General features: G+C 41.9%; 1 protein-coding gene across 3 annotated transcripts in view; it reads right to left on the bottom strand.

Moving 5' to 3' along the window:
* The window catches only part of LOC310703566 (uncharacterized protein), a 40,241-nt gene extending 20,351 nt beyond the window's left edge, over positions 1 to 19,890 (bottom strand). For all 3 annotated transcript variants that reach the window (XM_083495935.1, XM_083495936.1, XM_083495937.1), the window contains exons 1-15: positions 19,309 to 19,890; positions 17,347 to 17,509; positions 15,865 to 16,433; positions 13,954 to 13,974; positions 12,466 to 12,525; positions 11,733 to 11,786; positions 11,136 to 11,180; positions 10,107 to 10,133; positions 9,858 to 9,902; positions 8,821 to 8,865; positions 7,693 to 7,746; positions 5,658 to 5,726; positions 5,196 to 5,264; positions 3,266 to 3,334; positions 17 to 85 (exon numbers count right to left, since the gene is read on the bottom strand). In XM_083495935.1, coding sequence (XP_083352061.1) covers positions 17 to 85; positions 3,266 to 3,334; positions 5,196 to 5,264; positions 5,658 to 5,726; positions 7,693 to 7,746; positions 8,821 to 8,865; positions 9,858 to 9,902; positions 10,107 to 10,133; positions 11,136 to 11,180; positions 11,733 to 11,786; positions 12,466 to 12,525; positions 13,954 to 13,974; positions 15,865 to 16,433; positions 17,347 to 17,503 — 1,353 coding nt within the window. In that variant the 5' untranslated portion in view covers positions 17,504 to 17,509; positions 19,309 to 19,890. The remainder of the gene's footprint in view (positions 1 to 16; positions 86 to 3,265; positions 3,335 to 5,195; positions 5,265 to 5,657; positions 5,727 to 7,692; positions 7,747 to 8,820; positions 8,866 to 9,857; positions 9,903 to 10,106; positions 10,134 to 11,135; positions 11,181 to 11,732; positions 11,787 to 12,465; positions 12,526 to 13,953; positions 13,975 to 15,864; positions 16,434 to 17,346; positions 17,510 to 19,308) is intronic.
* Positions 19,891 to 20,300: the final 410 nt, after the last annotated feature.

The following is a 20,300-nucleotide window of genomic DNA, read 5'->3' as shown; positions in this document are numbered from 1 at the left end:
CATATTTACTGCTCACCTTTTCACCCTTTATGCCAATGCCTGGTTGGCCTCGGGGTCCCTTTGGACCATCAAAGCCACGATCTCCCTGTATGGAAAGACAAAATTGTATAGAGGTTAGAAAATGTGATCTGTGCTTTATCCTTAAAGTTCCGTTTAGTACAAATGGACTGATTGCTGGCAATGTAAGGATATAATTCAAAAATACTGAGAAAGCAAAAGGCAGTGCTTGGAGTTGATTTTCTCTTGTGCATCAAAGAGAGTTCCCCGCCCACCTGATGAGATCACTGTTGAATTTGAAAGTCATTACAAAGAGATGAATAAAATGATTTATCTTCTTTCCATTTCAAATGTTTATGTTCCGGTCCTGAATTCTCCATATTGATGTGAAGAATTCAGCGCTTGCCATATAACAAACATGGCTTTCTTAATGTATATGATTCATTTACATAAAGATCTTGATTCACCTATTGCATGCTTTTTGGCAATGTTATGCTCTCTTATAGTGGAAAATATTGTTATTTATTTAAGGTGCTTAGACTCACCATTTTTTTGTGAAACCAGAGTGGTTTCCAGTAATTTAAAACTGCAGATGGCCAACAGCACAATCACCTGCCTAGGGAGGGGAGAAGCCTGAATTTTCTTCCGCTTCGACACCCTCCATAAGGGAAAAGAGTTAAAAGGTCTCAGACAGGTGATTAGTCCTGCTAAAACTGAAAGTACCAACTCTCTGTTAAGCATTGTGTGTTGCAGACCCATGTGCAATGTGCTCCTGCGGACAGAAGGCTGAGGCGGTGAACAGGTGGAACAAATTGGGAAAACATCTTAAACTTGAGCATTAGTCACAACTTTATAGATTACAAATGCAGATAGGCTTTGGCTTAAGGTGCTGGGTGTGTATTCTGTATCAGCCTCCTACAAGATGGCTGGAGTTTTGGACAGGGTCATGTCACTTCAAGATGCAGGTCAACTAAGCTGCCCTGCCCCCAGGCTGCCATTGGAAGTTCTAAGGCCCGTCCACTCTCCATATGGCTTCAGGACATAAACTTCCATGCAGATCCATTTACCAGGGTACCCTGAGATTTTGCACCTGCTCGAGGACAGGGGTGATGCACCAACTCACCCCACCCCTGGAAACAGACTAAGGATTCAACCCAATGCCTTATCTACCACACAAGCCACTGGATACAGAGATCCACCACTATCTTCTTATTCCTTTGCACATTGTGTTCTTGATGTAGCCAGAGATGTGGGTGGAGAAACCCCCCTTTTCCTCAACCACATTACCCCAGCTGGATCAGGCTGTTGATTAGTATCAACAAGGAACAATCTTTTGCTTCTAATACTTCTTTTATATATTTTGAAACTTCTTGTTTTAAAATAGTACCCGTCAATCTTGAAAACAGGCCAAATGTTTGGTTCTTCCTTTTGACAGGTTTGATTTTGTTTAAAAGCGGGAAATGTAACATTATAATTTGCCTAGATAAGAAAACACTTGAATGTACAAAGATGTATGAGAAGCCTTACATATATCTGTTGACATTTCATCCTTGCCTTTCTGAAGAACTAAGTTCTATTAACAGTGGAGTTCTGGCTAAATGCCAGATTGGTTAATTACATTTGTTCTGCCTGTTTAAATCTCCTTTGTAGTTTCAGTTTGTTAATGCATTCTTCACTTCACTAAGCTGTTGTGAAGTGTTGCTGTGTGTTCGCAGGGAAGCAATTGCTTCATGTCATCCCAGGAATGGTTTGATTTCTACAGGCGTGTTCAGCTTTATATATAAAAAGAGAGATGAGCTGAATTTTTCTTTTTTCCTGCTACTGGCTGCATTCCTAATCATATTGATTTGAAATAGTAATTCTTGGTTCTGGCTTTATATGCTTTACTTGTGGTTTTAATGTGCAAGTGCACCCTGTCTGGTAACTTAGGGGTGAAGAATGGGTCATAAATAGTTGACAAAAATAAAAACATACCAAAGATGCTATAAGATATGATAATACAGTGGTACCTAGGGTTAAGTACTTAATTCATTCCGGAGGTCCGTTCTTAACCTGAAACTGTTCTTAACCTGAGGTACCACTTTAGCTAATGGGGCCTCCCACTGCTGCTGCCGCGCTGTAGTCATGCAATTTCTGTTCTCATCCTGAAGCAAAGTTCTTAACCCGAGGTACTATTTCTGGGTTAGCAGAGTCTGTAACCTGAAGCGTCTGTAACCCAAGGTACCACTGTAAAACCATTAGGGATGTGAGCATTTCTGTGGAACCACAGCACTCATGCAAAGGAAGCTTCCCACAGGTGGGCAAAAGGTAGATAGATCCTAATCTACTGGGCAATCACAGGGTGATTTGTAACAGATCAATAGGAATTATGGTCTGAACAATAGCAACGGGGGGGGGGGCGAGCTTCCCCCCACTGCCTAAATTAGGCTGTGGAGATGAAGAAAGCTTGAAGGGGAAACCAGGACTAGATTTAGGTGGGGCAGGATTGTGAGCCCAGACTCAGCTCTGAAAACAAATTCCAGGGTTGAACATGTGTTCTGAGGCAACTTGTTCCTTAACTCTATGTCCTCAAAGCCTCCACTCCAAACCACTACTTTGCACCCAGGTCTGACTGGTGGACCTTGAGGTTGTAGTAAAAAACAAAGTAGATCCTTCAAGTCTGAAGACTGCCCAGCCTTGCCATAATGCTTAACAGCTTTGTTTACCTCTTACCCTCCTCTTCTTGGAGCATGCCCTAGGTCGTTCTGGGGAGTGGGGAGCTTGACTCTATCTTTTAATCCAGCTTCCTCCCTCCACTTGGTTAAGAAATATAAGTCCAGATTGTTGTAACAATTGTTTTCTCAAAATTTATCTTCTGTACCATGAGAATAAATAAAAACAGTTGAAAAAAGAAAAGAAAAATATAAGCCCAGAGCTGATGCAGCTTGACTGAATGGAGTGGGACAGATCTTTTTATGGCTTATGTCACTGTACAATCTTAGATTCTTACTGTGGCTTATGTCATGTGCACATGGCTTCCCAAAACTGTGGTGGGAGAGCACCGAATGCAGAATAAATGGGAGTGTGTCCACAGCCTAAGTACTAAAGTTGATACTGATGCTGAACAGGTCTCCAGCTACAGCGTGCAGGTTCTGAGGACTGGGTTACAATGAAAAGCAACACATATCTATGTACGTTTTGATAATTCCAAGTTTGGAAATGGGCTTGCACAAACACTTTAAAGGTCGTTTATATCCCATGGCATTTTTAAAGCAAAACTATTTTGTACCTTTGGTCCTGGAAGCCCTTCTCCTGGAGATCCCCTTTCTCCCTGAATACCTTGCGGTCCTTGAGGCCCCTGTAAAAATGTTTTTGAAAGCAAAATTCTGGAAATCAATAGCAAATCAATCAAAGTAGGATCTTCATACATCTTTGTGGTTTAGAGCCTAGTCTCAACCTGCCCTAAATTGCTAAAGTAATGCTATATTTATGAAAAGCAAAAGTAGCTTTTTTCATGATACATCAAACAGCAGACAGCTATGAACTCCAGGTATAACAAGTTATACTGGATTATGGTAGGAGTCCCTCCGCTCCCGGCACCATTAAAGAAAAGGCTTAAACATGTGAGCCTGCAAGGTTTACCCTGTAAAAGCCTGAAAATGCAGTCAAGTATAAGATCAACTTTAATAATAGATTCTTTATGGGCTCACTCAAGCTTAAAGTTAAGCAAGTCTTTTAAAACAGATGCAGTCGATTGCACACATTCTAAGGAATTATTTCCATATTGTCTTGTTTGCTGAGGATATTGTGTGTGTGTGTGTGTTTGACAGAACCCCTAGAGCAGGGTTTCCCAAACTTGTGTCTCCAGCTGTCCTGGGACTACAATTCCCATCATCCCTGACCACTGGTCCTGCTAGCTAGGGATGATGGGAGTTATAGCCTCAAAACAGATGGACACCCAAGTTCGGGAAACCCTGTTCTAGATGCATTGCAGAGGATGCCGATGACATACACATGTTCTATGGTGCTGGAAACTCACACAGAGTGTAGGCCAGATCTAGTAGGAAATATTATAGCTTTGCATAAGTTGAGACGAACCCCCTTCCTAAAACAAACTCAGTATTTCCCTGCAGATGAATGTTTAAAATTTATTTCATAAAATGTATATACTGTGTTGATTGTAAACAACAAACCCCCACCCCACAAGTGGTATACAAAATGGGCGGCTGGCACTGCCAGTATAACTGAAGAACTACCAGGATCCTTTTGCTAATTAGTATGTTTCATTCTCACTTCTAAAGTTATGTTTGTATTTACTACGAAAAGTTAGAAACTATCTCAGAATGAAGCAGGTAATTGGATGTATAAATATGAACAAGAAATTTGGAGGTTGCCAATGTGGTGACCTCTGGATATTGTTGGGAGTCCAACTTCCATCAGCCTCAGTCAGTGTGGCCAATAATCAAGGGTGATAGGACTTGGAGACCAGCAGTATTTGGAGGTCCACATATTGGCTACTCCTGAAACTGGATGAGTAGAGTGTAAACATTTGTAGACACCCCATCCCCCCAAAAAGGGAACTGAGAGTGAACATGCTATAGAAAAGGAGAACAAACAAGTCAAGAAGAAGAAGGTGGGAGACAGGAAGCCACAATAGAGGGCATCACCATGGTCAAGAGACATGATAGAATTAACACAGTGGTCATAGTTTCCATAGATGGAAGACAAAAACACAAATGGAAAATAGAAGGAAAGAATACAGCTTAGAGACATCAAGAACAAGAATTGGCAGTCGCTCAGATAAAAGAATGAAAAGACCAAGAGGTATCTCTTATTCTTCTACAATCACACTCCCGTACCATCTGAGCCAAAGAAAGACATGGAGGGATAATAGAAGGATGTCCACAAACCAGATACACAAATGGGGTGAGATTACACAGCACAGAAGAAACAAGAAAGCAATCGGAAAGAGAACGAGGTGAAAGATCTGGAACACAGAGTTGCAGATCATCCCCATTAAAGAGATAACTACTTTGGAAAGAACTTGTAAGAGAAGCTGAATAAGAAAGGCTGAAAAAAGTAAAGAACCAGGAACCAAATCTTGAGTGGATCAGAGCCACTCTTTCTTTTTATGTGCACTGATTTTTGCATATAAAGGTTCAATTATTTATTACTAAGGGATTTTCCCCCTGTGTGATCTCCCCACGTACAGTACATACCGGTAAACCTGGTTCTCCAACTCCAGGTGGCCCAACAGGGCCTGGTCTTCCTGTTAAACCAATGTCACCCTTCAGAAAAAAATATGTTATGTTTGGATTTGAACAAAATTATGGACACTGAAATGAAGCAGCATTCTTTGATTTAATACAGTGATATTAAGAAGACTAGAGGGAAGTAAAACAAATCTGATACCAGTAATAATAACTTCATTTGCCCCTCTGTCTCTCTAGATATGTCAAATTTTATTACCAATAAACTACTGAGAGTTACACCATTCTGTGCGTCCCCCCCCCCTTTTAATGGTATGAATGTATTTGAACTACATCCAGAATACCTTTCAGGTATTACAAAGACATCATTTATCCTTGTTTTAAGTTGTTTTAGGTTTTTTTTTAATCCAGCCATATATTATTTCAGCACCTGTCCTTCTGCACAGTAGGCTATATGATTGACATTTTTACCTTGGGGCCAGGCAACCCTACTCCCGTTTCTCCAGTCAGTCCAGCAGGGCCAGGCAGGCCTCTTTCACCCTTTAGAAAATTGCAAAACAAAAGAACTGATTTCAACTTTTTGATAGGTTTCAGAGAGAAGAAAACCTGCTCCTCCCTCCCTCCCTCCTGCCCTTAAACTAAGGTACAACAAGCCCACAATTTATATTGGGGTTAAGTTCCAAAGCCAAATTCTGTATGGTCAATTGGGGTTCAATCTTAAATGGGATTGCCAAAGCCATTTTTCCTGGAACCTCAACCCCCTTTTAATTTTTTGCCACACGTGTAAAGCTGAATGTGTGCAAGTTAAATGCTTGTAAGTTGTGGGGGAATTGCTTTCGCAATATGTATCATAATGCTTCTGCCATGATAAAACTAGCAGATTACTTGGAGTGGGAGTAATAAATGAAACAAGACTGGGAAACACATCCAAACATAGAAGGAATTAGCAGAAGTAGAAAAGATGAGTGGGTTTTCCTTGTTGTGCTCCTGCATTGAACATTGGTTTGCACCGCCCTGTCTTGCCCTGCTTGTGAATTCCAGTTTAACAAGGATAATTTCTAAAATCAATTCTGGAATCAGAGTGTGCCCACTATGTTGCAGCTTTCAGTTCCTTTGCATCTTTTGCCCCTTGAACAATGTCATGGCCCCGCTGATACACTGCCAGAAAAGGAAAAAGAAAAGCAGTCTTGATGTGACTGAGCATATGATTGCACCAATATATATTTTTAGTGTGCTATTTCATCAATGCACAGCAGTGCTTTTTGGGGTAGAACCGCTAATATTCCGTGGTGGGAGGTGTTACAGCTGGGCATCCGGGCCCTTGTGGTGATCCAGCTCAGGGGCAGGGGATTGATGCCCCCCTCATGCCAACCCTGGCCACGTCAAAATATGACACTAACATTTAATTGGGGATGAAAGTAATAGATGCAAAATTGGAAATTGCCCACATGGAAACTGACCCAACCACATGTGCCCAACTTGAAGCGGATTTTACAATCAACCCCCCTCTCCATGCTCTTCTCAAGAAAAGCACTTTTGAAAGAGTCTAATGTGACCTTCTGGGTTGCTACATGCATGGTAACCAGCATGAAAGCCAAACGCAAGCTGAATTGCTATGAAGACTGTTTTCCTCACGGAATACAGAACAGCATGGTAACAAAAAATAATCTCAAAGTGGAAGAAAGCAGTTGTGTGTGGATCTATTTCTTACTAATTAATACTCATGTTCTGTCCCACTGTTGGAGAGATGGCCTGGAGAAAAAATAGCTTTCTCTTGCTTTTGAGAAGAAATTCAAGTGTCATAAAAAGCCTCAACAAGGTGTTATTTACGAGCTGTACTTTAATGGTTCCCTGCGGCTTAAAGCCATACAAAGCTCTGAATGGGCTGAAGTGCCTTGAAGGGGATTTTTTTGTGATGTGGAATGTCATATGACATCTCGCTGTTGAATGACAACGGAGTTGATTCTTGCTTCTTAGATGTTCCATTTGGTGGTTTTGCAGACACAGCCGGAAAAGTCAGTTTCAGCACAGCTAAGATGGATAGAATTCATAGCAGAGGAAATATCTGAATAGTAGCAACATTTTCCTCAGGGATGAAGAGCCTGTGGGCCTTTCCAGATGTTACCAGATTACAATTCCCATCATCCTTGATCATTGGCCATGGTGGCTGAGGTTGATGGGAACTGGGAGTCCAACCACACCTGGAAGGCAATGGGTTTCCAAGCCATGGTTTACAGGGGCAGCCAGTGTGGAAACCTCCATAGGTTGTTGGCCAACGGTTCCCATCATCCCATACCATTTGTCATGATGGCTGAGGCTGAGAGGAGTTGGAGTCCAACAACATCTGCAGGGCACCATGTTTCTTTTTAACAGTTTTTGGTTTTCCAGTTTCATATGGCGCATGAACCGGGCCAACGTGAGTGAAAGCAAAAGTGGGCCCCAAAATTGCAAAGGTAGCAGCAGTCTCTCACAGCGTTTAGAATTATATTAATGTTAAGAGTCTTGCCTTTGATCCTTGCATTCCTTCAGGTCCTTGGTCTCCAGGCAGTCCTTGGGAACCCTGTTAAACAGGAAGGCATTTTTTATTTATTTTTTTAAAAGACCTTGGCCGAGTGCATCGTTAAATAGGAATATGACTGTTTTACTTCAATCCACACAAAACAGTTTATTCAGTGTTCAAATAATTGTGATATTTGCCTATTACATTCACTTACCATCTGTTTATCCTGGTTTGTTTTGCATTGGAGATGATTACACTGCCTTTCGTTTCATGGCCTTCAAAAACCTGTATCATATGCATTTGTTTTTCCATTTGAAGCTCTGATCTGTGAGTTTCTTTCAGTCTGTTGTGCTTTTAGCTCATAAAACCCATTACTAGCAGACTGGCAACCCACAAGAAAGGTCTTTCAGCCTGCTGTAGAATCCTGACTTGGGCATTGCTACCTTAACCGTATTAGGCTAATGGTTAAAGAAAATGGCTGTGAAAAGGCTTTCCCTTCTCTGTGACCACCCCCCCCATGTGGGTTCCCCACCCCCTTTATTAAAGGTATGTGAGGACTACAGAGACTAGTTCTCTAAATACAGGAAGAAACAGAAGAAGGTCAGTCATTCATCTGCTGTTAACCATGGGTTACTGATTTATTTCATTTATTAAGCACATCCCATAAAACATCCTGAAGTGATTTAACTATGAGAACACCAACAATAAAAACATATTTCAAGCCCAATACAAACACAGAGAGACAGAAAAATCTCCACTTAAAAGCCTTGTTGGAAAAGGAAGGTTTTCAATAGGCACCTTAAAAACATAATACTAGAGATGGTAACGGTCTGATACGTAACAGGAGAAAGTTTCAAAGGGGAGGTGCCTCCACACTAAAGGTCTGATTCCTACACTGTACAGAACAGACTTCTGGATGAGAAGTATCTACAGGAAGTCCTCACCTGCAGAGTGCAGTGATCAGTTGGATATAGATAGCCCACAGTTCCAGGGACATGAAGAGTGATTGGGATGGGGAGTTGGCATCAGTGACTGACAGCCAACATATAATTCAGAGGAGGGACAATTTAGCTTCAGAAAGATGGCAGCTAGCACAGTCTTGAAGCAAAGCACTTCCACTCTTTGTTCATTTACCTGAAGACCTCGGAGGCCTCTTGGTCCACCTGGGCCTTCTGGACCCTGAGTGATAAGAGGAGAAATTATATGTGAGCCCATATACAGTGCAAAATATTAGAAGTCGTACAGTGAATCGCCAGCAAGGGAAAAACAAAATGATTCAAATGTGGGAAGGATAATTGAAACGTGGGCAGAAAGGCTAACGTCAAACTAGATATTTAAAAATCCAGTTTGTATTATCACGCTCTCTGCAAATATGTACCTAGCATTTCAGGACTATTTTCTCTCCAGTAAGTCTCTCTTTCTCCCTGCTCCTACCCATGACACCCAGTGTGGTATAGTGGCTAGAATGTCAGACATGGACCTGGAAGACCAGGGTTCAAATCCCCACTAAGACATGAAGCTCACTGGGTGACCTTGGGCCAGTCCCTGCCTCTCAGCTTAACCTACCTCAAAGGGTTGTTGTGGGGATTAAATGAGGAGAGGGATAACCAAGTACGCTACCTTGAGTTCCATGGAGGAAAGGTGGGCTATAAGGGCTAATAATAATTATTATAATGGTATTGTTTACACAAAGGGATGCGGGTGGTGCTGTGGGTTAAACCACAGAGCCTAGGACTTGCCAATCAGAAGGTTGGCAGTTCGAATCCCCGCGATGGGGTGAGCTCCCGTTGCTCAGTCCCTGCTCCTGCCCACCTAGCAGTTTGAAAGCACGTCAAAGTGCAAGTAGATAAATAGGTACCACTCTGGCAGGAAGGTAAACGGCGTTTCCGTGCGCTGCTCTGGTTCGCCAGAAGCGGCTTAGTCTTGCTGGCCACATGACCCGGAAGCTGTACGCCAGCTCCCTTGGCCAGTAAAGCGAGATGAGCGCCGCAACTTCAGAGTCGGCCACGACTGGACCTAATGGTCAGGGGTCCCCTTTCCCTTTCCCTTTACACATTGCTCACACTACTATTGTAGCACTGGGCCTAGAAGTTCTATGAGCGTTACCGCTTCTGATTATACAAGTCCTTACATTACAATCTGATGTAGTTGACCATCAGATAGTTACTTACTCTGTCGCCTTTTATTCCTGGTGTTCCACATTCGCCTCTTTCACCCTTAGATTGAGAAAAGCGCAATCAATCATTAATGTTATCTCAGAACTTTTGAAAAATGTGTAATGTCCTTCCTTGCCAGTGCTTTATCCCCCACCCATTCCCATTCTATTTCAGATGCTAAATTCTTTGTCCTCAAATCAATATGGCTGTATTGGTCTTTAGCATGAAGCACCTAGTTGATTCAAGAAGGCGAAAAATCTGTACCTTTTCTCCTTTGTATCCAGACTTTCCCTGATGGGAAAAAGAAGAAGAGCAGAATGCATATTGATTAAATTGCTACTGACACTAAACAGTAATCACTAATTCTGGTTCCTGCTCCCCCCGCCCCGGCTATGTTTTTAGCTGCTCCTATTTTATCTGTAAGCCGCGTTGAATCCCTGTCAAGGGAAAAGGTGGGGTATATATACATATATCAGCAGCAGCAGCAGCAGCAGCAAAATTTACGGCAAGTACTAGGAAAATAAATCTTACTTATTAATCCAGAGTTTTAGAATGAGTAACAGAAATGACAAATTTATTGGCTGGTTCCATCCAGCCTGCTTTGCTTGCATTTGGTGATTAGGGTCTCTTTGCCTTTGGGGTGGGGAAGCACTGCCCTCTCCCTCTGTTTCGTTAGAAACCAAACCCTAGAAAAGTTTCAGGAGTTGCTCTGCCAATTTCAGAATGGGTGCTGCTTTCCATCACTAGATCTGTGTGATGAAAAACACTCCAAAAACAGACCAATGAGCTCTTGTGTGTAGAGTGAGTATGAAAATATGTTAAAAGCTGGTTCTGCAAATGCCATTGGGTATCATTGCAAGTGCCAAAAGCCAGCCATTTCCTGTGTCATTCCAGTTCTGGAAATACGGCAGAAATATTGCTGACATGATTTGGAAGCACACGAGCAACCTGAATCACATGACAGAGGTTTTATGTGAGACCTTAGGACTTGGGAGTAGCAATGGCTCACATGTTGCTAAGTTATTGTTCAAAGTGGCTCTTACATAACCATGAGTAGAATGAGCAGCCTTTTTAATGCATTTTATTGCCCTTTGAAATTGCTGCTTACAAGTTATTTTCGTCACACCCTTCTTTATATTCTCTTGCATTTTAAGAAGGCATACCCAAAAAGTAAAAATGAGATCAAAAAAGAGCAGTGATATATATGGGGCAGATGTGTTTTTAAATAACAGAGTTTCCCTCAAAGTAAATAAATACATAATAGAATACACACACACACACATTTTTTTTTACCTCTGTTCCATCTCTTCCTGGAATTCCATTTAAGCCTGGCTCCCCCTAGAAGCATCAGGGTGTTGGGTTATTACTTTGCTTAACGTTCTGTAGTCAGTGAAAATGTTGTCAATTTAAGTTAAGATTACATTACATATTGCTGAAAACAGATAGGAAAAATGTACCCTGCTGTTCAAACCAGCTCCATCTTCAATGCAAAACATAATTCATATTCAGAAATGTGAATGTTTTAGAACCGTGGTTCCCAACATGGGGCAACCCCCCCCCCCACGGGGGGCAATTTGATTTTTAAAGGTGGCAATTCGAGAATGAGTTATTAACAGTTAATGGCCTTTTAGGCTTCCTCCACAAGAATAGGAGTTCGCTTTTTGAATAATAAGAATTATATGTCACGGGGGGCGGGGTGCATCAGGGTTTTAGAGATGCTTAGGTGGGGCCAAAATAAAATGTTGGGAACCACTGATTTAGAATGATTTATACCTCCTCAGTTGTAAACTGCCATGTGGTGACTGATCACGCTTTTATTTCAAAATCCTCTTGTCTTAAATTACTAATGTTAATCAATGAGCATTTCAATTAAATCAAATGTCACGTTACCTTCACGCCCTTTGGACCAGGGGCTCCATCATCACCAGGACGACCCTTTTTACCCTGGAAGCAGAAAAGCAACAGAGGGGAGTTAAATGAAAAGCCTTGTGTTTAAACTTCATCTGTTAATTGCATTTTTAAACATGCAAAGAAAGGGGAGAGACCCCTTGGTTTATATTCTTACTATTAAGAAAATGATTCTCTGAGTGCAGGAAATAAGTAAAGTTCTAAAGATTTCCCTCTCACACCTGAAGCTTAAAAGCAAGTCATGCTCCAATCAGTGCAAGAGCTACATTGGTCAGAATGCATTTTCCCGGGTCATTCTCAGCTTTTAAACAGCTCATTGGTAGATAATCTCTTCATGAAAAACCCTTACATTTTCACATTCACACTAAACCATGATTTGGCTTAGCATTACATTATAGCTGTTATGTAGGTAGCCCTCATCTGTACAGCTGAATGTGAAGGCTCTCCACACAATCAAGGACCCTATCATTTATGAATGAACATCTTATTCTCTCTGGATCACTCAGCTGTTGTCTCTGAATATGTATTTAATGAAATAGATAATACTGGTAATTAATAAAATAATGCCACCAAAAAGATTTATTTTTTAATTTTGCAATGAAAAAATAAGCGGTTTTTGTAAACTACTCTGGGATTGTTTACAATCAAGTAGTGTATAATTTTTTAATAAGATAAATAAAATAAGAAGAAAGTAAATGGGGGGGGGGATACTTACAGCAGGGCCAGGAAGACCCCTTTCTCCTTTTTCACAGTTACATATAGGAGGCTGGGGACACTTCAAATAGAAATAACCATACAAATTAATCATCAGTTCCCACCTAGGCAGAAAGCTCTACAGCTCTTTTATTTTCCTATAATTTATTTATTTAACCATAAGTAGGAAAGATCTAATCTTGAAAGAGCATCCTATTGCTTTACAGTACTGAAAATGGATGCTGTTTTACGGTACAGTTTTCTAATCAATATTTTCACAGTTTCCCCACAACACAGTCAAAACTTACATTTCTCATTTCATTATTGAACCCATACTTCTTGTTCATGTTTCAGCTTTCTGGCTGGTGCTGAATTTTGTGTTCCCTATTGAAGTGATAAATTTACAAATATCTCCATTTCAGATTTTTCTAGTAGTCCTGGGTGAACTATAGCTGGACGGAATCTCAAATGTCTGTGTGGTGTAGAAGTACTCTAACAACAGTGATTCGGTTCTTTTTCATATACAGCAGAGTTAAACTTTGGTCTTTGCTACCACAAGATGTTGTGACTGCCACCAACCTGGATGGCTTTTTAAAAAAGGGATGAGACAAACCCTTCTTCCAAGAATATCCATGTCTACTAGTCATAAGGACTGTATTATGTCCAGGATCAGAGGCAGTATGGTTTGGAAAACCAATTTATTAGCACCACAATCAGGACATTATAGTTGTGATTGTGTCCAGCTTGTGTGATTTTCATAGGCATCTTGTTATCCACTGTGAGAAGACAATAAAGGTAATAAATAAAGGTAAAGGGACCCCTGACCATTAGGTCCAATCGTGGCTGACTCTGGGGTTGCAGCACTCATCTTGCTTTATTGGCCGAGGGAGCCGGCGTACAGCTTCCAGGTCATGTGGCCAGCATGACTAAGCTGCTTCTGGTGAAGCAGAGCAGCGCACGGAAACGCCATTTACCTTCCCATTGGAGCGGTACCTATTTATCTACTTGCACTTTGACGTGCTTTCAAACTGCTAGGTTGGCAGGAGCAGGGACCGAGCAACGGGAGCTCACCCCATCACGGGGATTTGAACCGCAGACCTTCTGATCGGCAAGTCCTAAGCTCTGTGGTTTAACCCATAGCGCCACCCGCGTCCTGAGAAGACAATACTGGACCAAAAAAACTAAAATGGCCTCTGGCATGTTGGAGGAAGGCTCTTCTTATTTTCTTATGTGATACCCTTGGGAGTTAGCGTTATAGATATATTCAAACTATTGCTGGAACCGGAAACTACAAGATGCATCAAAGACCAAACAAATTTACATTTTCTTATTTCACTTTTTAGTGCTCATCATTTAGCAAGACTTATTCTTCTTTTTCTATTTGTTTTAATTTACTGAAATGGTAATAATGAACATAGTTTTGGAAAGATAGTTTGTTGTTTCACCACCACTCTTAATTTAAAATGCTGTAGATGTAATCCATCGTCCCCAGTTCACAGTTAAGACTTACCCCTTCTTCTGCCAGTTCTTTCTGGGGAGACAAATAAGTACAAACAAAATTAATTATTTTATAAGTAACAAGGCACACTGTGAGAAAAATGAAAAAAGAGACTTTGCTGGCTGGGAAGGTGCTGACATAGGGCCAGCATATGCCTATTTCTTGTACACAAACACAACAAATCATAGGAAGAAGCAGAGTAGTATTTCTGGTTGTTCAAGGCATAGATATGTGCTCCCTAGGGATTCAATTAAAACCCACAAATTAGGAATGCAGCGTTAAATATCACTGTATAAAAGCCTATCATCATGTAAGGAATGTGTCCCCAGAGTTCAAGCACTGGGGATATTTAATCCAAATTGGAGAATTCTATGCTGCAAACCAATTAATTTTGATGGAATTCTTTTATTGTGAATATTGATTATGAATGTTTACATGTAAATGTTTGAGTAACTGGTTTTGCACTTTGTAAACTACAGGAAGCCCGTAACTTATGTGCAGTTAGCTTGTGCACATTGAGTTTTACAGGCATGGCAGATGATAGATAGATAGATAGATAGATAGATAGATAGATAGAGAGATAGAGAGAGAGATCTGGGGGAAATGGCTTTGGCAATCCCACCCGCCATTGAACCCATTAAGTTTTGACTAGACACAATATTGGCTTTAGGCACTGTTATGTACTGAAGTTCTCACCCTGGGCCAGCAGGGGGATACTGTAGATAGTTATGCAAATGAAGGATCGAAAGTGACGTTCAGTGATTGGATAGTTTGTATGCAAATGAAGGATCGAAAGTGACATGCACGATCCTTGAAACGTTACCCTTATGTACGTTGTGGGCTTACCATACTTAGAAGCAATGATATTAAATATATAAAATGAATGACTGAATGAATGTCATGATAGAAATATTGCTTCTACCCCCTAAACTAGCCTGCTGCCCCCAGGAGGATGTTTTCTTATGGTCAGTGTCCAATCCAGTCACCTTCCGCATATGAAATGCAAAGGGGTACATACTCCCTTTTGTCACTTTCTTCAGGCAGCAAAATGTCTAGGGCCCAGTCCTAGTCAGCACCCATTAATATTGAATTGACAAACCTTAAAAGTTCAGAATTGATTATGTGGCCTTGTGAATAAAAGTGAAACCAAGTTGTGCAGCAACAACAAAAAATCTAGTAGTGTGTGTGTTTGTTTAATAAACTACCACAGCTGAGATAATGTTGAAGCTATGGCCTTCTTCAGTCATTCTCGTCCACATGGGAAGGAGGTGAGAGGAAAGCCATGTTGTGTGAAGGGTGTGGCCTTCTGCTCATGTCAGTTTTTGGGTACAACTCATTTGTGAAAGGACTGAGACAGATGCTGTCACTCCCTGCTTGAGCTTGAGAAATGCTGCAGTTGAGGTGACACACACAGTTGAGGAATGGGAGCTGGAAGTGGTGGTTGGCATCCTTCAAGAGATAAAAGGGCAGCATCTAGGGGTCACAGCAGGGAGGAGGGGTATGGGAGAAACAGAGGAGAAACACAGAAGAGAGATTTACGAGTAGGTAGAAGGAAAAGAGACAAACTGCAAAAGAAATGTATGTTGTCTCGTTGAGGGCAATGAGGAGGGAATAGAGGAAGAATAACAGGCAGAAGTGGACACTGTACAGGAGGTGTCAGGAGAAGAATTATGTAAGGGAAGGCAGGCAAGAAAACACTGCATATAAAGCAAAACACAGCAGAGTCCTGTGATGAAAGGCGGGTAACAGAACTCTTTGAGTACGTTCCCCACCAGGGGCCTCTTTGAGAATAAGGACTCCTGGGGCGAAGAGTAGGGATAGAGACGACACCATTATTATAATACTAGAAGTGCAGAGTACACTTATATTCTGTTAAGTATAACATACGCTTTATATAGGCCCCACTGAAATCTTTGTCCCTACCATTTCTTTGAGAATTCTCTCCACAACTCCTTTCTCTTGCAGATTGAAGACAAACCTGGATGCCGGGACACTGGCCAGGAGCCGAAGCTTGGCGGCATTGGCCACCTCCTCGGCCACTCTGGTCATCCCCACTGTGAAGAACACGATGCCTTGGTGTTTAGCATCGGCAGTGGCTGAGAAAATATCTGGGTTTCTCGGGTGGTCCACTCCGTCCGTCAAGAGCACAGCTACTTTCACGCTACCGTGAGTCCCCTCGGTCATGTAGAGCTGCGTGAGGTTGGTGATGGCGTAAGTGGTGTAGGTGCCGTGGCCGATGTAGGTGATGGGGGCGATGCGGGATTTAAAGGCATCTGGGCCCTTCCAATCTCTGAAAGTTTGCTCAATGAGGACAGTGCTGCTGTACTGCAGCAAGGCCGTCCTCCAGCTGAGGGAACGTCCAGAGCTGAGCTGCAGCCCTTTCATTCTGTCCACTATCTCCAAGATAAACTTCTTCTGTTGTTCGTGATTGAAGTTCTTTGCACTCTCCGAACTGTCCAGAAGGAAAGCCATTTCCAGAATGCAGTCTTCATCTAGAAATAACGCGTCACCAGGTAAATAATTTAAATTACAGCCACATTACGGGAGCTATGGTTTGTTACAGTTCTCCAAAGCATCTACCCTCTCCATAGAGAACTGGGGCTCTGGGGCAGCAGGAGGGTGGGGTGGGGGAGAAGGACCTCCTAACAACTCTGTCAGCATCCTTCACAAACCACAGCTCCCAGAATTCTTGGTGGGGGGAGGCATGGCTGTTTAAAATGGTACTGTAGTAGACCGCACTGAGAGCCAGTTTGGTGTAGTGGTTAAGAGCGTTAGACTCGTAATCTGGTGAACCGGGTTCGCGTCTCCGCTCCTCCACATGCAGCTGCTGGGTGACCTTGGGCTAGTCACACTTCTCTGAAGTCCCTCAGCCCCACTCGCCTCACAGAGTGTTTGTTGTGGGGGAGAAAGGGAAAGGAGAATGTTAGCTGCTTTGAGACTCCTTAATGTAGGGATAAAGCGGGATATCAAATCCAAACTCTTCTTTATATATATGGTGTGAACGTGGCCTAGGTTAATCATTTGATAACTGTAGAGAATGTTACTCCCATTAGAATTGGGCTGAAGTGACAAGAACAATTTCTCAGCAGTCCCACCCACCTTGAAATCGACATTTTGCCAATATTTCAGGGGTGAGGTGAAATACAATTTGGGGGAAAGGGAATGGGAGCAGCTGCCATTTTGTGTGTTTTTTACCCCTGCCCCATCCCAGTAAGTAGCAGCAACACCACTGTTGGGAAGTGGCACCAACCCCATCACACTGGCCACTCTTGCCTACCACTTCACCACAGCCCTTCCTCGCAGGTGTGTTCAGACTTTAATACATTTCAAAGCAATCCCATCCAGATAAACTTTGGGATCAGAACCGACCATTTCAAAGAATCTGTTAAAATTCAAAGTAGTCACCTTGGTCACTTGGACTGGGATACTTTTCTACTGCATTTGAGAGGAATGGTTTGGGCTTCTGTTTTCTGATTCCATTTCTTTTTTCTTCGTTGGTGTTTTGTGCCAAAAAGACTTGGTGGTCCAGCAGGAACAAAAGCCACCATAACCTAGAGGGCATGGTTTGCTTTGTTGGCCAAAAAGACACAAGAAATTGTGATTGCGAAAGCAAAACAAAGCACACAATACAAAAATGCAAAGCAAACAAAAGCTAGTTTTCTACTTGCAAAATGGAGATTGCCTTGTTACCACCTTAGTGAAAAGGTTTTATGATGATTTTTAATTGTTCTTCGATGGCTTTTTAAAATGTACTGTAATTTAATGTACACTGCTTACAAATGTCAATGATTAAACAGTACAGTGATAACTCGGGTTACAAACACTTCGGGTTACAGACTCCGCTAACCCGGAAGTAGTACCTCGGGTTAAGAACTTTACCTCAGGATGAGAACAGAAATCGTGTGCTGGCTGCATGGTGGCAGCAGGAGGCCCCATAGGTAAAGTGGTACCTCAGGTTAAGAACGCTTTCAGGTTAAGAACGGACCTCCGGAATGAATTAAGTTCGTAACCAGAGGTACCACTGTATATAAATACCTCAAATAAACAAATAAAAGCACATGATCCATTCATTTAGCATTTCCTAGGAAATGTCACTTGCAATGATACCACTGCATGCAGCAACAGGTTTTGCCATATTTACTATGTCTAAAAAAATATTATTTGGCAAATTTATATTGTCTCCTTCCTCCAAGGAGTTCAAGCAACTTATAGTATTTAAGTTATATTTCATTTTTCCACACACACGAACAGTCTGTAGACTGCAAACATGTGGACAGATTGTTCATTTTAAATGCTATAATACTACAGCATCTAGGTTAGAGGCACCGAATAGTCATAAGTAACAACAACAATAATCTAGAAAGTACTTTACAGTAGCTCTTCAAGGCAGGCTGATTGAGAATGACTTGCACTAGACCACCAGGAATGCTTTCTGGCAGATCAAGGATTTGAATTCCTACCCCAATGAGTACAATTTTTTAGCCACTATGCCATACTGGGTTATTTCCATAGGTTTTATCCCACTCTGCTGCCAAAAGACGGCAAGCAGTCAAAAGGTCCATAGTGGAGCTGAAGGACAGGTAGGCAGAGCTGCACAGCAATCTTTGCTTGCCTTCCATAGGTTGAGGTGGTGGCACAGCTTGAAACTTGAACAACGACAACAAAGAATGTGGCAGATTGTGCATCTACACCCGCAAATTAATTTTTACCCGTATGTTTCTATTTAAGAGGGATGCATTGCATATAGATCAGTATGTCTCATTCAAGAGGAATCTGTTGCATATAAACAGCTGCCCCAAGGCCTGGTGTTTGATGCCAAAATCAATGTCAAGTACCTGATTCTATAATAACTCGCATGCTGCAACAATTTCAATTTCACCCCTGGGAGCTGTTTCCAAACATGAAATTGGGATTTAAAAAGGAATAATATTCACACCAGAGATATAAACAAGCCCCGTGCCTCTGTCCTTCAGTTAGTTTTACAGTTTCCTCTGCTGTCACTTTTATGGCTTGCTGGTGGCAAAAACTGCCTTGATAAGAGTTTGTTGGGGAGTTTCAGCCCTGCTTGCAGAGATTTCACTGCCCTATATTCTACACACATAGTCCCAGCATAAACACAGACAAAGTGCCAGTCACATGGATTTTTTTTTTGGCGGCGATAAAGATCTCCCGACACATAAATCTGCTTCATATATCTTTTGTGTATTGGTTTCAAACCGTCTGAGGAATGAGCAATAAAAAGCCTACAGCAATCCAACTCCCTGCTAAAAGGCTGGTGCCTATAAAAGATATCTTAATTCCTGCACAGTTTGCTCTTGCACAACACTGCAGTCGTCTGGGGGCGGACAGGCAAGAGAGGATTCTTACCTCTGTCTTGTTGGATGCACCAAGTTCTGTGGTGACGAGTGTTGTATCTGGGAGAAGAGACTTCTGCCTGAGGTTGCTGCCTAGGCTATTACCGGCTCAGAGCCTTCACCCTTGAAGTGAATTGCAGAGGGAGTAGGAGGGGGGAGCAGGAGGAGAAGAAAGTTTGACAAAGGAAAGGGACCACTCCTCCAATCATCTAGTTCCACCGAAAGCTACAGCCACACTGACTCAAATTCCACCCAGGACACATTTATTCACACTTGTTTTACTCATCCCCAGGCTAAGTAAATCCACGTGTGGTAGTATGGCGAAATTTATATCCCACCTACGTACTCATGCACCTGGACTCAACAAAGATGTTTAACTCATTGGGGGCAAATGATTTTCATTTTTTCTTTCAGCTGCGGAGAAGAAACTGTTTCTCTGTGTGTGGTGCAGTGGAAACCTCATTTATACAAATGGAATTGTCAAACATGCCTGCACCTAGGTCTCATTATTCTGATAAATATTTGTTCCATAGTTCAGGTTAATATGAGAGGCATCATAGGTCAATTTTCATGAGATCTGGAAACTGGACTTGAGTCTCGGGGGCAACACCAATTAATGTGGTCTCATGTGTCATCTACAGAACTCATATTTTCCTTAATTGTTTTGTCAAAGCAGCTTACTTGCTTAAAATACACACACATACAAACACTCACTTATGGGCCCTGATGGGTAAATATTTTACAGCAAATATTTTAAAAATCTTAACATGCACCTGTATCAGGGCTAAAATAAATGTGATGTTATTCACATCTTTAGTCCATGTTTATTATCCCCCAATAATTAGCCAGTGTATCACCCCATTTCCCTTGAAATGTTGTGAGAGGAGTTTCCTGCTTGCACTTCCCCCAGATAGCAAAATTACTGCAGAAATCACAGTTCAGTAGTCTATCTGGATCTGGGTTCAAGCCTAGGACAGCCTTACAAAAAAGAAAAGAAAAATGGCA

The sequence above is a fragment of the Podarcis liolepis genome, assembly GCF_965112155.1.
Source record: "Podarcis liolepis genome assembly, chromosome: 1".
Lineage (NCBI taxonomy): Eukaryota > Metazoa > Chordata > Lepidosauria > Squamata > Lacertidae > Podarcis > Podarcis liolepis.
The sequence above is the reverse complement of the archived record's forward strand: the minus strand, read 5'-3'. Positions and strand labels throughout refer to the sequence as shown.